General features: G+C 46.5%; 1 protein-coding gene across 2 annotated transcripts in view; it reads left to right on the forward strand.

Moving 5' to 3' along the window:
* CTCF (CCCTC-binding factor) overlaps positions 1-16,319 on the forward strand; it is a 79,965-nt gene extending 63,646 nt beyond the window's left edge. The window contains exons 8-12 of one of the 2 annotated variants that reach the window (XM_005592273.4): positions 4,268-4,428; positions 5,762-5,944; positions 6,785-6,920; positions 13,514-13,675; positions 14,835-16,319. In XM_005592273.4, coding sequence (XP_005592330.2) covers positions 4,268-4,428; positions 5,762-5,944; positions 6,785-6,920; positions 13,514-13,675; positions 14,835-15,019 — 827 coding nt within the window. In that variant the 3' untranslated portion in view covers positions 15,020-16,319. The remainder of the gene's footprint in view (positions 1-4,267; positions 4,429-5,761; positions 5,945-6,784; positions 6,921-13,513; positions 13,676-14,834) is intronic. The other variant, XM_005592274.4, reaches the window with a different exon arrangement.
* The last annotated feature ends 404 nt before the right edge of the window (positions 16,320-16,723 follow it).

Here is a 16,723-nt window from a genome sequence, read left to right on the forward strand (position 1 = left end):
AAAAAGTTTGTATTTCCTCTTTGAAAACAGGTTAGATTTTACTCTCATAAATAGGTAGCGAGTGAAAAGTGAGAGCTCTCCTCTCCCTTACCTCATTCTACTCCCAATAATTAGCTCTCTTTAAGTTTGGTGGGATGTCACCTCAATTGATACAACTTGTAGCACTGTAAATACATAAATTAATGATCCCAAATGTAGCTAGGCCCTCACTGCTTCTAGCTATTCCAGCTGTTTGTTCTTGTCACGTGTGCTCCAGTTCTTCTTTATCAGTCAGTGAATTCATTCCACAATATTTGGTGCTTGTTATATAGAGTTGGGCACCCTACTCTTACTTTTTGTTGTTGTTGTTGTTGTTGAGATGGAATTACCTTCTTGTCACCCAGGCTGGAGTGCAATGGTGCGAACTCAGCTCACTGCAAACCTCTGCCTCCCAGGTTCAAGTGATTCTCCTGCCTCAGCCTCCTGAGTAGCTGGGATTATAGGCACATACCACCATGCCCAGCTAAGTTTTTTTTTTGTATTTTTTAGTAGAGATGGGGTTTCACTATGTTGGTCAGGCTGGTCTTGAACTCCTGACCTCAGGTGATCTGCCTGCCTCGGCCTCCCAAAGTGCTGAGATTACAGACATGAGCCACCGCGCCCAGCCCTCACTTATTTTTTTTGTGACAAAGTTTTGCACTTGTCACCCATGCTGGAGCGCAGTGGTCCGATCTCTGTTCACTGCAACCTCCACCTCCTGGGTTCAAGCTGTTCTCCTGCCTCAGCCTCCTGAGTAGCTGGGACTACAAGTGCCCGCCACCACAGCTGATTTTTGTATTTTTAGTAGAGATAGGGTTTCACCATGTTGGCCAGGCTGCTCTCGAACTCCTGACCTCAGATGATCTGCCCTCATTGGCCTCCCAAAATGTTGGGATTACAGGCATGAGCTACCACACCAGACCCCCTACTCCTACTTTCTTATAACCTCTAATTTTCCGTCTTTTTTCTCTCCCTTCTTGGTCTCAGTAAATGACTTCTCTTCCTACTTAAAAAATAAAGACAAAGGGCCAGGCGCGGTGGCTCACGCCTATAATCCCAGCACTTTGGGAGGCTGAGGTGGGCGGATCGTTTGAGCTTAGGAGTTCCAGACCAGCCTGAACAACATGGCAAAACTCCCATCTCTACCAAAAATACAAAACAGCCGGTTGTGGTGAGGTGCACCTGTGGTTCCAGCTACTCAGGAGGCTGAGGTGGGAGGATCACTTGAGCTTAGGAGGTGTAGAGGTTGCAATGAGCTGAGATCGTGCCACTGCACTCCAGCTTGGGTGACAGACCCCATGTCTAAAAAAAAGAATCTTAGCCAGGCACAGTGGCTCACACCTGTAGTTTCAGCTATTCAGGAGGATGGGCCAGGAGTTCTAGACCAACCTGTGTGATACAGCAAGACCCAATCTCTTAAACAAAAATATGGCTGGGCGCAGTGGCTCACGCCTCTAATCCCAGCACTTTGGGAGGCTGAGGTGGGTGGATCACAAGGTCAGGAGATGAAGACCATCCTGGCTAACATGGTGAAACCCCATCTCTACTAAAAATACAAAAAATTAGCCAGGCATGGTGGCAGGCACCTGTGGTCCCAGTTACTTGGGAGGCTGAGCTGAGATCGTGCCACGGCACTCCAGCCTGGGCAAGAGAGTGAGACTATCTCAAAAAGAAAAGAAAAAAAAAATGTGTGTGTGTGTGCGTGTGTGTGTGTGTGTGTGTGTGTGTGTGTGTGTGTGTGTGTTCACTCCCTAGGTTTAACTCTTCTGCTCTTCTCTCTGTGTGTGTGTGTGTGTGTGTGTGTGTGTGTGTGTGTGTGTGTGTGTGTTCACTCCCTAGGTTTAACTCTTCTGCTCTTCTCTCTGTGTGTGTGTGTGTGTGTGTGTGTGTGTGTGTGTGTTCACTCCCTAGGTTTAACTCTTCTGCTCTTCTCTCTTTCCCAGCCAGCCTTTATGAAGAGTTGCATCCCTCACAGTCTTCTCTCATTCTCTCTTGTCTAGCTTATTCCCCATCACTCTGGTATAATGACTCTTGCTTAAGGTCATGAATGACCCCACACTCTGAATGTAGTGAAGACTCCTTTCCACTCTTCTTCCTAAAAGATGAGTTGATCTCTTAGCAGTGTTCTTCATAGTTGACAGCACCCTCTTCCTTTGAAACACTTTCTTCCCTTGGCGTCTGTGACACTAAATCCTGTTGGTTTTCTTCTTTCTCTTATTCCTTTCAACTTTCTGTTGTTTTAACCATTTTTTCTCTCGCTAGCCTTAACTCTAAGGTTTTTTGTTGTTGTTGTTTTGTTTTTTTTAATTATTGGAGACTGTGTCTTTCTCTGTTGCCCAGGCTGGATTTCGGTGGCGCAATCTTGACTCACTGCAGCCTCGACTTCCCAGGCTCAAGCAATCCTCCCACCTCAACCTCCCTGGTAGCTGGGACCTCAGGCACATGCCACAATGACCAGCTAATTTTTTTTTTTTTTGGTAGAGACAGGGTTTCACTATGTTGCCCGGGCTGGTCTTGTACCGGACTCAAGCAATCCACCCACCTCAGCCTTCCAATGTGCTGGGATTAGAGGTGTGAGCCACCATGCCTGGCCCAACTCTTAGACTTCTTTGTGTGTGTGCGTGTGTACTTTGTGTGAGAGACAGAGTTTCTCTCTGTCACCCAGGCTGGAGTAGAGTGGCACGATCTCGGCTCACTGTAGCCACTGCTGCCCTGGTTCAAATGATTCTCCTTTCTCATTTTCCTGAGTACCTGGGACTCCAGGTGTACACCACCATGCCCAGCTAATTTTTGTATTTTGTAGTAGAGAGGGGGTTTCACTATATGTTGACCGGGCCACGTCTCAAACTTCTGACCTCAGATGATCCACATGCCTTTGCCTTCCAAAGTGCTAGGATTCCTTTTGAGATGGAGTCTTTGTCGCCCAGGCTAGAGTGCAGTGCAGTGGCATAATCTTGGCTCACTGCAACCTCCGCCTCCCAGGTTCAAGCCGTTCTCTTGCCTCAGCCTCCCGAGTGACTGGGATTACAGGTTTACAGGCATACACCACCACGGCCAGCTAATTTTTTTTTTTTTTAGGAAGAGACAGAGTTTTGCCATGTTGGCCAGGCTGGTCTTGAACTCCTCACCCCAGGTAATCCACCTGCCTCAGCCTCCCAAAGTCCTGGGATTACAGGCGTGAGCCACTGTGCCTGCCAACTCTTAGACTTCTTAAAGCATGACCCATACTTTTTATTTTAATTCTACTTTTTGCCTTAGTGATCTTATCAGCTCCCATGGTTTCAAATTCTAACAACTCTTTGTGGCATTGGTGGTACAGTGATAAGCATAGCTGCTTTCAAATCCTAACAACTTGTACATTTATATTCCTACTCCAGATCTTTCTCTTGAGTTAACCTTATATAACTGTGTATCCCTTGCCATCCCACCCCTGCATTGATGTCTCTGGCATTTCAAATTCAGCATGTCTAAAACTGAAGGTCTAAAACTTCTCTATCCCTTATACCCCCTGACTCCCCGACCCCAAAAATAACACATACAACTTGGTCTTAAGCCCTCTTCCACTATTCTTGTCTCAGTAAATGACCCCAACACCTACCTGGTTTTCCAGGCCTGATGCCTACTTTCTTCTTCACTCTACAGTCACTAAATCCTATTGATGCAACTGCTTCCATCTCTCATCAGTTCTCCTTCCATCCACACCCATTGTCATCACCCTTGTCCCAGCCACCATCTTCTCCCACCTATCCTATTTGAACAATCTTAATTGTTCTCCCTGCACCTGTTTCTCTGCCTTTTCATTCATTTTTTGTGTAACACCCAGAGTAAACTTAAAAATCAGGAGAAATGGGCCAGGTGCTGTGGTTCACACCTATAATTCCAGCACTTTGGGAGGCCGAGGCGGCCAGATCCAAGGTCAGGAGATTGAGACCATCCTGGCTAACATGACGAAACCTCGTCTTTATTAAAAATACAAAAAAAAAAAAAAAAAAAAAAAAAAAAAACAGCCGGGCGTGGTGGCAGGCGCCTATAGTCCCCAGCTACTCGGGAGGCTGAGGCAGGAGGATGGCATGAACCTGGGAGGTGGAGCTTGCAGTAAGCCGAGATTGTGCCACTGCACTCCTGCCTGGGCGACAGAACAAGACTCCGTCTCAAAAAAAAAAAAAAAATCAGGAGAAATGTATTAGTAACTTATTAAAGTGCTTGTTTGTGTTTTAACATTACACTGGGCTTTTTACTGTGCTTTCAGGTGTCCACTTGCGAAAGCAGCATTCCTATATTGAGCAAGGCAAGAAATGCCGTTACTGTGATGCTGTGTTTCATGAGCGCTATGCCCTCATCCAGCATCAGAAGTCACACAAGAATGAGAAGCGCTTTAAGTGCGACCAGTGTGATTACGCTTGTAGACAGGTAGGAACCTTCACTGAAAGTTGTTGGTGCTTCCTCAGTGTCTGGTGTTATCAGAAGGCATTTACATATTTTAAGGATAGTATTTTCAAACTGGATTATGAGGAATGTCACCAAAATCAAAGGTCATGCTCCTTGTCAATTGTATTATCCCATGTCCCGCTGATGTTTTATTCAGTCACAGCTTACCTCTTCCTTAAGCAGACATCTCTCTGAAAACTGTGGAAAGTAAGTCCAGGACTTGAGAGAGGGGAAGAATCTCATGCGGGGACATGACTCTTGGGGGAGAGCCAGAGAAGGAGCTCAGCAGGAATAAGCAGCTCTGTCTGTGCTAGAATTATGGAAGCAGTTCTGCACCACACTAAAAATACCTTTATCAAGCGGGGCCCAGTGGCTCACACCTGTAATCCTAGCACTTTGGGAGGCCGAGATAGGCAACGGAGAGAGACCCTGTCTCTACAGAAAGAAAAATTAGGGCCGGGCACGGTGGCTCAAGTGCCTGTAATCCCAGCACTTTGGGAGGCCGAGGTGGGTGGATCATTTGAGGTCAAGAGCTCGAGACCAGCTTAGCCAAGACGGTGAAACCCTGCCTCTACTAAAAATACAAAAATTAGCCAGGCGTGGTGATAGACATCTGTAATCCCAGCTACTCCGGATGCTTAGGCAGGAGAATTGCTTGAACCTGCAGCGGAGGTTGCGTTGAGCCGAGATTGCGCCACTGCGCTCCAGCCTGGGCGACAGAGTGAGACTGTCTCCAAAAAAAAAAAAAAAAAAAAATTTAGCTGGGGCCAGGTGACTCACACCTGTAATCCCACCACTTTGAGAAGCCAAGGCAGGCAGATCATTTGAGGTTGGGAGTTCAAGACCAGCCTGGCCAACCTAATGAAACCCCATCTCTACCAAAAACTACAAAAATCACCTGGGCGTGGTGGCAGGCACCTGTAATCGCAGCTACTCCAGAGGCTAAGGCAGGAGAACTGCTTAAACCTGGGAGGTGGAGGTTGCAGCGAGCCGAGATGGCGGCACTGCACTCCATCCTGGGCGACAGAGCAAGACTCTGTCTCAAAAGAAAAAAAAAAAAAATTAGTTGGGCATGGTGGCTCATGTCTATGGTCCCATTTTGAAGCTGCAGTAAACCATGATCACACCACTGCTCTCCAGCCTTTGCAACAGAGCAAGACCCTGTCTCTAAATATATAGCTTTATCATCTCAAGCCGTGTTGAGTCTAGACCTAGCTTGGGTGAGAAAGACCTGTTGGCCACTTGCATGCAGGTGGCAGCTGGGATAGTAGCCCCATGAGCAGGCTCAGAGGCCTTTCCCCCTATGCCATTTCAGGAGAGGCACATGATCATGCACAAGCGCACCCACACCGGGGAGAAGCCTTATGCCTGCAGCCACTGCGATAAGACCTTCCGCCAGAAGCAGCTTCTCGACATGCACTTCAAGCGCTATCACGACCCCAACTTTGTCCCTGCGGCGTTTGTCTGTTCTAAGTGTGGGAAAACATTTACACGTCGGGTAAGGGTCAGAACTTCACTTTTCCTATTATGATGCTGAATATTGGATTTTTGGTCTTCCTCTGCAGAGCAAGGTAGTTTTTTTCACTGAGGTTATAAACAGAGATGCTCCATTGTTTGGAAAGTGTTAGTCACCCCATCTTGATGCTTCTATCCATGTGTGAGCCCTTCCACTGATGGGGAACACAGTATCTTTGAATAGATTGATTGTATAAAGAAATTTCCTGTTGGGCACGGTGGCTTACACCTGTAATCTCAGCACTTTGGGAGGCCGTGGTGGGTGGATCATGAGGTCAGGAGATCGAGACCATCCTGGCTAACACGGTGAAACCCTGTCTACTAAAAATACAAAAAATTAGCCGGGTGCAGTAGCAGGCCCCTGTAATCCCAGCTACTCGGGAGGCTGAGCCAGGAGAATGGCGGGAACCAGGGAGGCGGAGCTTGAGTGAGCCGAGATCATGCCACTGCACTCCAGCCTGGGCGAAAAAGCGAGACTCCGTCTCAAAAAAAAAAAAAGAAATTTCCTTAGGTGGATTGAAACCTGCACCCCACCCCACCCCTAGCTAGCTGTAGCCTGTGCGGAGTCTTGAGGGCTGTGTTAGATCTTGACAGAACTAGGAGCTGGTCTGAATCCTCCCCTGTCTCTGTCTGTAGGCTGCTGAGCCTCCCCTCAAAGAAGCTAGCCTTATCCATTTCCCCTGAGCAGAGACAGCGTGTTCAGGACACACTTAGCAGATACTAGAATTTTTAGGCTTAATATGGATTTTATTAAAGTAAATAACTTTCAATCTGATCTTAGCTTTTTTAGTGGTGTGAAAGAGGATTTTGTTCTTTTTGTTAGAATACCATGGCAAGACATGCTGATAATTGTGCTGGCCCAGATGGTGTAGAGGGGGAGAATGGAGGAGAAACGAAGAAGAGTAAACGTGGAAGAAAAAGAAAGATGCGCTCTAAGAAAGAAGATTCCTCTGACAGTGGTAGGTGACTTGTTTCTTGGTTTGCTTACTATGGCAGGCTTTGGAGCCCAGTTTCCAGTGTATTTATGTATGGATATGCTGAGATATAGAGGCAGGCACACGCTCTTCCTTTCTTTAAACTTCTCATCTCCTAATGTCTGTTTACAACAGCAGTTAGTGTTTTTCTGGGGCACATTTTCTTTTCTCCTCGTGGCATTCCACTTATTAATGCCTTATAAGTAATCTTCAGTTAAAGTCAAAGCAAAATTAATATTTTTATTTAGTTTATTCAAATTTGTGATATTCTAAGGCCAGCCGAGTTTCTTGTCCTATGTTCTTAACTTTTACATTTAGGTAGCTGGTCTAGATTTGAGCAGTGAATCTAATGGACATGAAGAAAGTTGTTTAAGCCTCTTCACTTATGGTTTGACTGCCTGTGTCAGCCTAGCCTTGAGAGGTGCTGATCAAGTCAGTGAAGGTCAGCCTTTCTCTTCCTACCTTAATCTCTCCATTTAAAGTTTAAAATCTTGCCTATTTTCCTACCACAGGTACTCTTTGGAGTGTTTTTTGCCTCTCTAGTCATGAAACCCAGGCAGGAGGTTATGCTTAGAAGTGCCAAGCCTTGGTCGGGCACAGTGGCTCATGCCTGTAATCCTAGCACTTTGGGAGACGAAGATGGGCAGATCACTTGAGGTCAGGAGTTCGAGACCAGCCTGGGGAACATGGCAAAACCTTGTCTCTACAAAAAATTTAAAAATTAGCCCGGTGTGGTGGTACATGCCCATAGTCCCAGCTACTCGAGAGGCTGAAGTAGGAGAATCACCTGAGCCCGGGAAATAGAGGCTGCAGTGAGCTGTGATCACGCCACTGCCCTCCATCCTAGGCGTCTTTTTTTTGTCTCCAAAAAAAGAAGTGCCAAGCCTCACAAAGAGGGTGGAAGAACAAGAGTCTTGGTAATTTGGAGGCCACGTTTAATTACACAAACATGTTCAGAGTGTTAGATTCTATAGTGTGGGTATGTGGGTTGCTGGCATCCAGGTGGGAAGACACCTCTGTAACTAAAGACTTAAGGTATGGATGGAAAAGGTGGTAGAGAGTTTGGTTTTAGGGAATGGACTTCCCAGAAGCACCATTAAACTGGAGAGATTATAGATGATGCCTGATAGTCTAGGGATTCTTCATTTTGTGTTTTGCACTGGTTGTCAGTAGAAATAGTGGGGAGGGGATAAGATTTTTTGAATAAGTAACATATTGAAGAACTTTAGTCACTTATTGGGCTTTTTTGTTTTTGAGTTTTTTGTTTGTTTGGTGTTCTTTTTGTTTTTTGAGATGGTATCTCCCTCTTGTTGCCCAGGCTGGAGTGCAGTGGCGTGATCTCTGCTCCCTGCACCTCTACCTCCTGGGTTCAAGCGATTCTCCTGCCTCAGCCTCCCAGGTAGCTGGGATTACAGGCTTGCCCCACCACGCCCTATTAATTTTTGTATTTTTAGTAGAGATGGGGTTTCACCATGTTGGCCAGGCTGGTCCCGAACCCCTGACCTCAGATGATCTGCCCTCCTCAGCCTCCCAAAGTGCTGAGATTACAGGCTTGAGCCACTGTGCCCGGCCTTAATTTGTATTTCTAATTAATGCTGTCTAATGACTATTAATATGGTGAGTTATAGTAATTGATTCTATTACTTTTTTTTTTTTTTTTTTTTTTTTTTGAGACGGAGTCTCGCTCTGTCTCCCAGGCTGGAGTGCAGTGGCCGGATCTCAGCTCACTGCAAGCTCCGCCTCCCGGGTTTACGCCATTCTCCTGCCTCAGCCTCCTGAGTAGCTGGGACTACAGGTGCCCGCCACCTCGCCCGGCTAGTTTTTTGTATTTTTTAGTAGAGACGGGGTTTCACCATGTTAGCCAGGATGGTCTCGATCTCCCGACCTCGTGATCCGCCCATCTCGGCCTCCCAAAGTGCTGGGATTACAGGCTTGAGCCACCGCGCCCGGCCTGTTTCTATTACTTTTTTACATTTTTTTTTTTTTTTCCCCCCGAGACGGAGTCTCACTCTGTTGCCCAGGCTGGAGTGCAGTGGTATGAGCTCGGCTCACTGCAACCTCCGCCTCCCAGGTTCAAGCAATTCTCCTGCCTCAGTCTCCCAAGTAGCTGGGATTACAGGCATGAGCCACCGCACCCGGCCTGGAGTATCTGTTTTAAGTAGCATCTTCTTCAGTCACTGGGTGTTAAGTGTATGCCTCCTTTAAGATGTCAATTTGCCCCTGGTCATGGTGGCTCACGCCTGTAATCCCAGCACTTCGGTAGGCCAAGGCAGACAGATCACCTTAGCTCAGGAGTTCAAGACCAGCCTGGGGAACATGGCAAAACCCTGTATCTACAAAAAAATACAAAAATCAGCAGGGGGTTGTGGCCTGCACCTTCGGTCCCAGCTATCTGGGAGGCTGAGGTGGGAGGATGGCTTGAGCCCAGTAGGTTGAGGCTGCAGTGAACTGAGATAGTGTCACTGCACTCCAGCCTGGGCGACGGAGTGAGACCCTGTCTCAAAAAAAAAAAAAAAGAAAATTATTGCAGTGAACTGTTGGGGGTTTTCAGAAATGTTGGGAGACTCCCAGATATTACCAGTGATCAGATAATCTTAACCTTTATAGTTGCTCTTAGTTGCAAAGCCCCCTGCTGCCAGACTCTGTCCTGTGTCCTGCTTTCTCCTGATACTTCCTTGTTCACTTTTGTGATTCATCTCCAGGAAGACCAGCTTCTTTCCCTCATCATATGTAACCAGAAGCATCTTTTTTTTTTTTTTTTTTTTTGAGACGGAGTCTCGCTCTGTCGCCCAGGCTGGAGTGCAGTGGCGCGATCTCGGCTCACTGCAAGCTCCGCCTCCCGGGTTCACGCCATTCTCCTGCCTCAGCCTCCCGAGTAGCTGGGACTACAGGCGCCCACAACCGCACCCGGCTAATTTTTTGTATTTTTAGTAGAGACGGGGTTTCACCGTGGTCTCGATCTCCTGACCTTGTGATCCGCCCGCCTCGGCCTCCCAAAGTGCTGGGATTACAGGCGTGAGCCACCGCGCCCGGCCCAGAAGCATCTTAAGTCTAAAGAGATTATTGATAGCTTCTGATAGATTTCTACAGTTCTTCCTTCGGTCTGCTGCTGTTTAGTAGAGCACGAAATTTGGTTCAAGGCCTTATACCTAGTGACTCTTTATCTCCCCCAGAAAATGGACGTCAGCCTGGGCTCCATGCCACTGATGGCCGTGCAGTATTACTTGTCCTGACCCAGAAGTTCTGCTTGTCGGCTATCTACAGAAATCGACCAGCAGATGGTCTACTGCTGTTTTCAAGGCTTTTTGCCGAAATACCACCAAGCCAATAAGCCTTTGATCCTGTTAGCCTGCTTTTGTGTGCTTTTCCCCCCAATTCCGACTGAATTTGTTTAGTTTTCTAGGCATTGGGCCAACTTAGGCAATAGGGGGCTTGAAGAAGTTCAGCAGGGAAGCATCTCTCGTTCTTGACACACTGCCACTTATCTCTACATTCCCCACATTTTCACTTAGGATTTCAGTCACTTGAGAAATAAGGCATTTTATCTGGGAGATCAGGAGTTTACCCACAGATCTCTAAATTTAAACATTTTGTTCCAGAGAAAGAGAGTACACGTCAATAACCTGTGCTTTCTAGAGGAAGGCAGGCATTGTACATTTTGTGCCACAGCCATGGGGGAGGGATAACAAAAGCTCTTTAGCTGCCTGCAGATGTGGGCGCCAGAACAGCCCAGACTGAGGGCAGAGGTTTGAATTCTACCTGCTGTGACTTGGCTGTGCATTGCAATCACTTAGTTTCTCACTTTTTCTATAAAATGAGGGTAACACCCTCATTCAGTGAAGTACCGAAGCCTAAGTGGAAAATGGTGAATTTTAAAATTGTGATGTTTGCTATAAGTAAAAGCTGTGTTTGTGGTAGACTGTAGGTTATGGAGCAGGATTACATGAGTTGCCTCAGTCCTGTTGATCTCCAGGTCACTATTAAGTGGAGTGAGAGTGCTACAGAAATTGCTCAGGGAAACTGAGTCTCAGCTGGTCAGATGTCCCAGGTCACATATCTAGTAAGAGATCTGAGACTCAGAGCCTCATTACCTGACTCCTCATCAGTATTCTTTATACAATAATTTCCTCACTTTTATGTACCACTTATTTTACCATGGATGGACAACTGTGGCATTAGGGAGGAGAGCAAAAGGGTTGGGAATGATACATTAGGTCTGGTACAGCTGGGAATTAAGTCCAAAAACTTGACTTTAAAAGAGAATCAATAATAGTTTCAAAAAAAACTCTTGCTACTTACCTTAGTAAATAGGACCTCACAATGCGTAAGAATTTCTGGCCAGGCATGATGGATGAAGCCTATAATCCTAACACTTTGGGAGGTCAGGAGTTAGAAGCTGCAGTGAGCTATGATCACACCACTGCACTCTAGCCTGGGTGACAGAGCAAGACCCCATCTCAAAAAAAAGAAAAAGAAAAAGAATTTCCGTCTTGTCCCCTGACACACACACACACACACACACACACACACTCTTAGCCCTCCTGCCCACTTAGAGATGAGCAGAACCACATCTCCAAGGGTCCATTTCAGGCTTAGTGTCCTGCTTTATCCTGGTATAGTAGGTAGGGGGATCATTAAAATTTGAAATTCAGTATTGTGTTGAATCAAAAAAGTAGGATCTAAAGCTAAAAGGAAAAACTAATAGCCAATCCCACATAAAGTGCGAATAATAGTATTCAAGTCAGTTTGCTTCATTTTGCTGCAATACCTGTTTGTTATATTAATCCTGATAGCAAAAATTCCAGCAAAAGCATTTTTATTTATTACTTTGGAACCTCACACCCTGCTCCCCTAAAAGCATTTTTAAATGGACTTTTGTTTTGTTTTGTGTTTAATTTTTAGTTTATCTTTTTTTGTTGTTTGTTTTTCCCAAAGTCTTACTCTGTCACCCAGACTGGAGTGCAGTGGCATGATCTCAGCTCACTGCAACCTCTGCCTCTCAGGTTCAAGTGATTCTCATGCCTCAGCCTCCTGAGTAGCTAGGATTACAGGTGCCTGCCACCACACCTGGCTAATTTTTGTATTTTTAGTAGAGACGGGGTTTTACCATGTTGGCCAGGATGGTTTCAATCTCCTGACCTTGCAGTCCACCCGCCTCGGCCTTCCAAAGTGCTGGAATTACAGGCCTGAGCCACCATGCCTGGCCACATTTTTTTTTTTTTGGAGTAGAAATGGGGTTTCACCATATTTGCCAGGCTGGTCTCATCTTGAACTCTTGAACTCAAGTAAGCCGCCCACCTCGCCCTCCCAAAGTGCTGGGATTACAGGCATGAGCCACCACACGAAGCCAATTTCGTTTGTTTTGTTTTTTGTTTTTTGTTTTTTTCTTTTCTCTCTCTCTCTGGAGACAGAGTTTCATTCTTGTTGTCCAGGCTGGAGTGCAATGGCGGATCTCAGCTCCACGCAATCTCTGCCTCCTGGGTTCAAGTGATTCTTCTGCCTCAGCCTCCCGAGTAGCTGGGATTACAGGTATGCGCCACCATGCCCAGCTAATTTTGTATTTTTAGTAGAGTCAGGGTTTCTCCATGTTGGTCAGGCTGGTCTTGAACTTCCAACCTCAGGTGATCCACCCGCCTCAGCCTCCCAAAGTGCTGGGATTACAGGCGTGAGCCACCGCGCCCAGCTGCCAGTTTCTTATTTCTTGTAGAGATAATGTCTCACTATGTTACCCAAGCTGGTCTTGAACTCCTGAACATGAGTGATCCTCCAATCTCAGCCTCCCAGAGTGCTGGGGTTATAGGTGTGAACCACTGTGCCCAGCCTTAAATTGGTTTTTCTTAATAAAATAATAGACTGAGCACAGTGGCTCACGCCTGTAATCCCAGCACTTTGGGAGGTCGAAGTGGGCAGATCACCTGAGATCCGGAGTTTGAGACCAGCTTGGCCAACATGGCGAAACCCCGTCTCTACAAAAAATACAAAGATTACCTGGATTGGCTGGGCAAGTTGGCTCATGCCTGTAATCCCAGCACTTTGGGAGGCCAAGGCAGGTGGATCACCTGAGGTCAGGAGTTCAAGACCAGCCTGACCAATATGGTGAAACCCCATCTCTACTAAAAATACAAACATCAGCTGGGCGTGGTGGCGTATGCCTGTAGTCACAACTACTTAGGAGGCTGAGACAGGAGAATTGCTTGAACCCAGGTTGCGGAGGTTGCAGTGAGCCGAGATCGTGCCACTACATTCTAGCCTGGGAGACAGAGTGAGACTCTGTCTCAAAAAAAAAAAGAAAAAGAAAAATTACTTGGGCATAGTGGTGCATGCCTGTAGTCCCGGCCACTCAGGAGGCTGAGCCATGAGAATTACTTGAATCTGGGAGGTGGAGGTGGCAGTGAGCCGAGATCGTGCCACTGCACTCCAGCCTAGGCAGCAGAGTGAGACCCTGTCTCAAAAAAAAAAGAAAAGAAATATATATATATAAAAAAAACAAGACTTCAAAGAATATGTAATTGTTTTCTTTCTTCTTCCACCACCCTTCTCCTTGTCCCACCACCTGTGCTTCCTGATTTCATGAAAAGAAAATGCTGAACCAGATCTGGACGACAATGAGGATGAGGAGGAGCCTGCCGTAGAAATTGAACCCGAGCCAGAGCCTCAGCCTGTGACCCCAGCCCCACCACCTGCCAAGAAGCGGAGAGGACGACCCCCTGGCAGAACCAACCAGCCCAAACAGAACCAGCGTAAGTTGTTCATCTCTGCTCTGGAGGCTGGAGTCTTCTCCGAGCATGTGGGGGAGCCAGATGGGTCCTTGTTCTTTGGGGAGGTGGGAACTAAGCCATGAGAACAAGTTAAGGGCATGTCGAGAACAAACTCTCAGGAAATGGTTTTTTAGGAGTTTTTACTGAGGAACATCTGAGGAAATCTTTAGAGGCCTGTTACATTTCAAGGAGAAGAAGTCCAGAGTAGAAGGGTACTTGTGTTCTACAAGATGGGTACTGTTAATGTGGGCGGGTTTTGAAAAACAACCAAAGTCACAGTCAGCTGGCAGAATGGATGCAGTAATGAATATAAAAGAGCCAAATCGTAAAGGGTGGAGAGGGAAAGCAGTTTCTGTGCTGAGATTGCCCCTTCTAAGAAACTCAGGGTGAGGCACGGTGGCTCACACCTTTGATCCCAGCACTTTGGGGGGTCAAGGTGAGAGGATCACCTGAGGTCAGGAGTTCCATACCAGCCTGGCCAACATGGTAAAACCCCATCTCTGCTAAAAATATAAAAATTAGCCAGGCGTAGGGGCAGGCCCCTGTAGTCCCAGCTACTCAGGAGGCTGAGGTAGGAGAAACGCTTTAACCCAGGAGGCAGAGGTTGCAGTGAGCCGAGATCGTGCCAGTGCACTCCAGCCTGGTGATAGAACAAGACTCCGTCTCAAAAAATAAAATAAAAAATAAATTGAGGCCGGGCGTGGTGGCTCAAGCCTGTAATCCCAGCACTTTGGGAGGCTGAGACGGGCGGATCACGAGGTCAGGAGATCGAGACCATCCTGGCTAACACGGTGAAACCCCATATCTGCTAAAAAAATACAAAAAGAAACTAGCCGGGCGAAGTGGCGGGCGCCTGTAGTCCCAGCTACTTGGGAGGCTGAGGCAGGAGAATGGCGTAAACCCGGGAGGCGGAGCTTGCAGTGAGCTGAGATCCGGCCACTGCACTCCAGCCTGGGCGACAGAGCCAGACTCAGTCTCCAAAAAAATAAATAAATAAATAAATAAATTGACTCTCTCTGGACCACTATCTAATAAGGCTTTCCTGCATTGCTGACATCCTGTTTGATGTCAGTCTGAAGGACCCTTGTGATTCTTGGGGCTTTAATGCACCATTTGTTCTGTCTGTGCTCTTCTTTGCCAGCAACAGCTATCATTCAGGTTGAAGATCAGAATACAGGTGCAATTGAAAACATTATAGTTGAAGTAAAAAAAGAGCCAGATGCTGAGCCCACAGAGGGAGAGGAAGAGGAGCCCCAACCAGCTGCCACAGACGCCCCCAACGGAGACCTCACGCCCGAGATGATCCTCAGCATGATGGACCGGTGATGGCGGAGCCTTGTGTGTCGCCAGGACTGCTCTGGGTTGTGTTTAAACGGCCCGCATCTTAATTTTTCTCCCTTTCTTTTTTTGGCTTTGGGAAAAGCATCATTTTACCAAACATACCAAGAACGAAAACTTCAAGGATGATGTTAGAAAAAAATGTGATTTAACTAGAATTTGCTGTCTGATGTTAGCAAATCATGGAATGTTCTGAGTCCCCGAGGGTTTACTGTGAAGTGCTGAGGACAGTGTTGACGACTAACTCGTTTTCCTAGATGGAAACGGAGACATTGACCCCTCCCTCCATGTGGTAAACCACTCCAGAATGGCCACCAGGCTTCCCAGAGTTCTATGGTCTTCTTCCCAAGAGAGTTTTTAATTGTAAATGCATACTTGGGAAGGACTTAGACTTTTAAACTGTTTTTTGCTTTTGCTTTTCCCTGACTCCCTTTGCTTGGAGTCAGCTGCACACCAGTAGTATGGCATGCTACGATCAGGTTCTGTCCTGAAAGCTTTGCCTCTTTCTTGGCAAAGTTTCTGGTATGGTCAAGCTTGTAAATAACTTTTTTTACATTTTAATCTTTTCCATTAATTAAGAGGTTGAAAAGAAGTGCAGTGTAAGAAAACCCAGCATTTTAATTACTTGCAAATTAAGTTACCACAGACTCTGTAGTGTGTAAATGTTGACAAGGAATTGGATCACAATCATGTAGCAGAATGGCACCCAGACCACTGCCCACCAGTGACGGACACCCACGTGGCAGATCATGATTTCCAGCCCACGGAGCCAGCATTTGAACCTTGTACAATTAACTTTCAGTTATGATTTCCCATCAACATTTTCTTTGCCCTGTTTGTAGCTGATTGTTGTGTTTTATAAATCTTCTGTTAAAGCAGAAGGGTGATTATGAGTGGGTCACAGCAGCCCTTATAAGCTGGGCCAGAAAATTTCACTAGGTCAGTAATTTAAACTTTGGATCTTCAAAAAATAATAATGTGAAACAAAACCAACTAAAAAGTGATTCTTGCACATGAACTGTCACATGTTTAAAAATGTGTTTTTTAGAGAGCCTCAGTCTTACTGATTTCAAACACTTTTTTCTTCTGTGTATTGCTTTTAAGAGAGCCATCAGTTAGCTATCAGACTCTAGGTTGATGCATTTTGTACTTAGCTGTACTGTGTGATATTTTTCATTATTTTAGGACGCCAACATGAGACCTGTAATAAAATATGTAATGGGGTTGAAAGCTGGGGAGGAGGATCTACTGCTGTACAGCTAATAAATCATAACGGATTAACAAGTGCTTCAAAGACTCCATCTTGTGTGATTCCTGCCTGCTTGAGGGAGGTTGGGGGACTGCATACGTGGTTCCAAGCTGTGCAGGCTGCTGCCTTTCACAGGCAACCTCTGTTCCTGGGATGGTACTTTCTCTAGCAGATGGGAGGATATGATCTTGGCGGGTGACTGGATATTGAGCACATCCTGCTATAACTTTTTTTTTTTTTTTTTTTTTGAGATGGAGTCTCGCTCCGTTGCCCAGGCTGGAGTGCAGTGGCGCAATCTCGGCTCACTGCAACCTCCGTCTCCTGGATTCACGCCATTCTCCTGCGTCAACCTCCCAAGTAGCTGGGACTACAGGCGCCTGCCACCACGCCTGGCCAATTTTTTGTATTTGAGACAGGGTTTCACCGTGTTAGCCAGATGGTCT

The sequence above is a fragment of the Macaca fascicularis genome, chromosome 20, assembly GCF_037993035.2.
Source record: "Macaca fascicularis isolate 582-1 chromosome 20, T2T-MFA8v1.1".
NCBI classification, from domain to species: domain Eukaryota; kingdom Metazoa; phylum Chordata; class Mammalia; order Primates; family Cercopithecidae; genus Macaca; species Macaca fascicularis.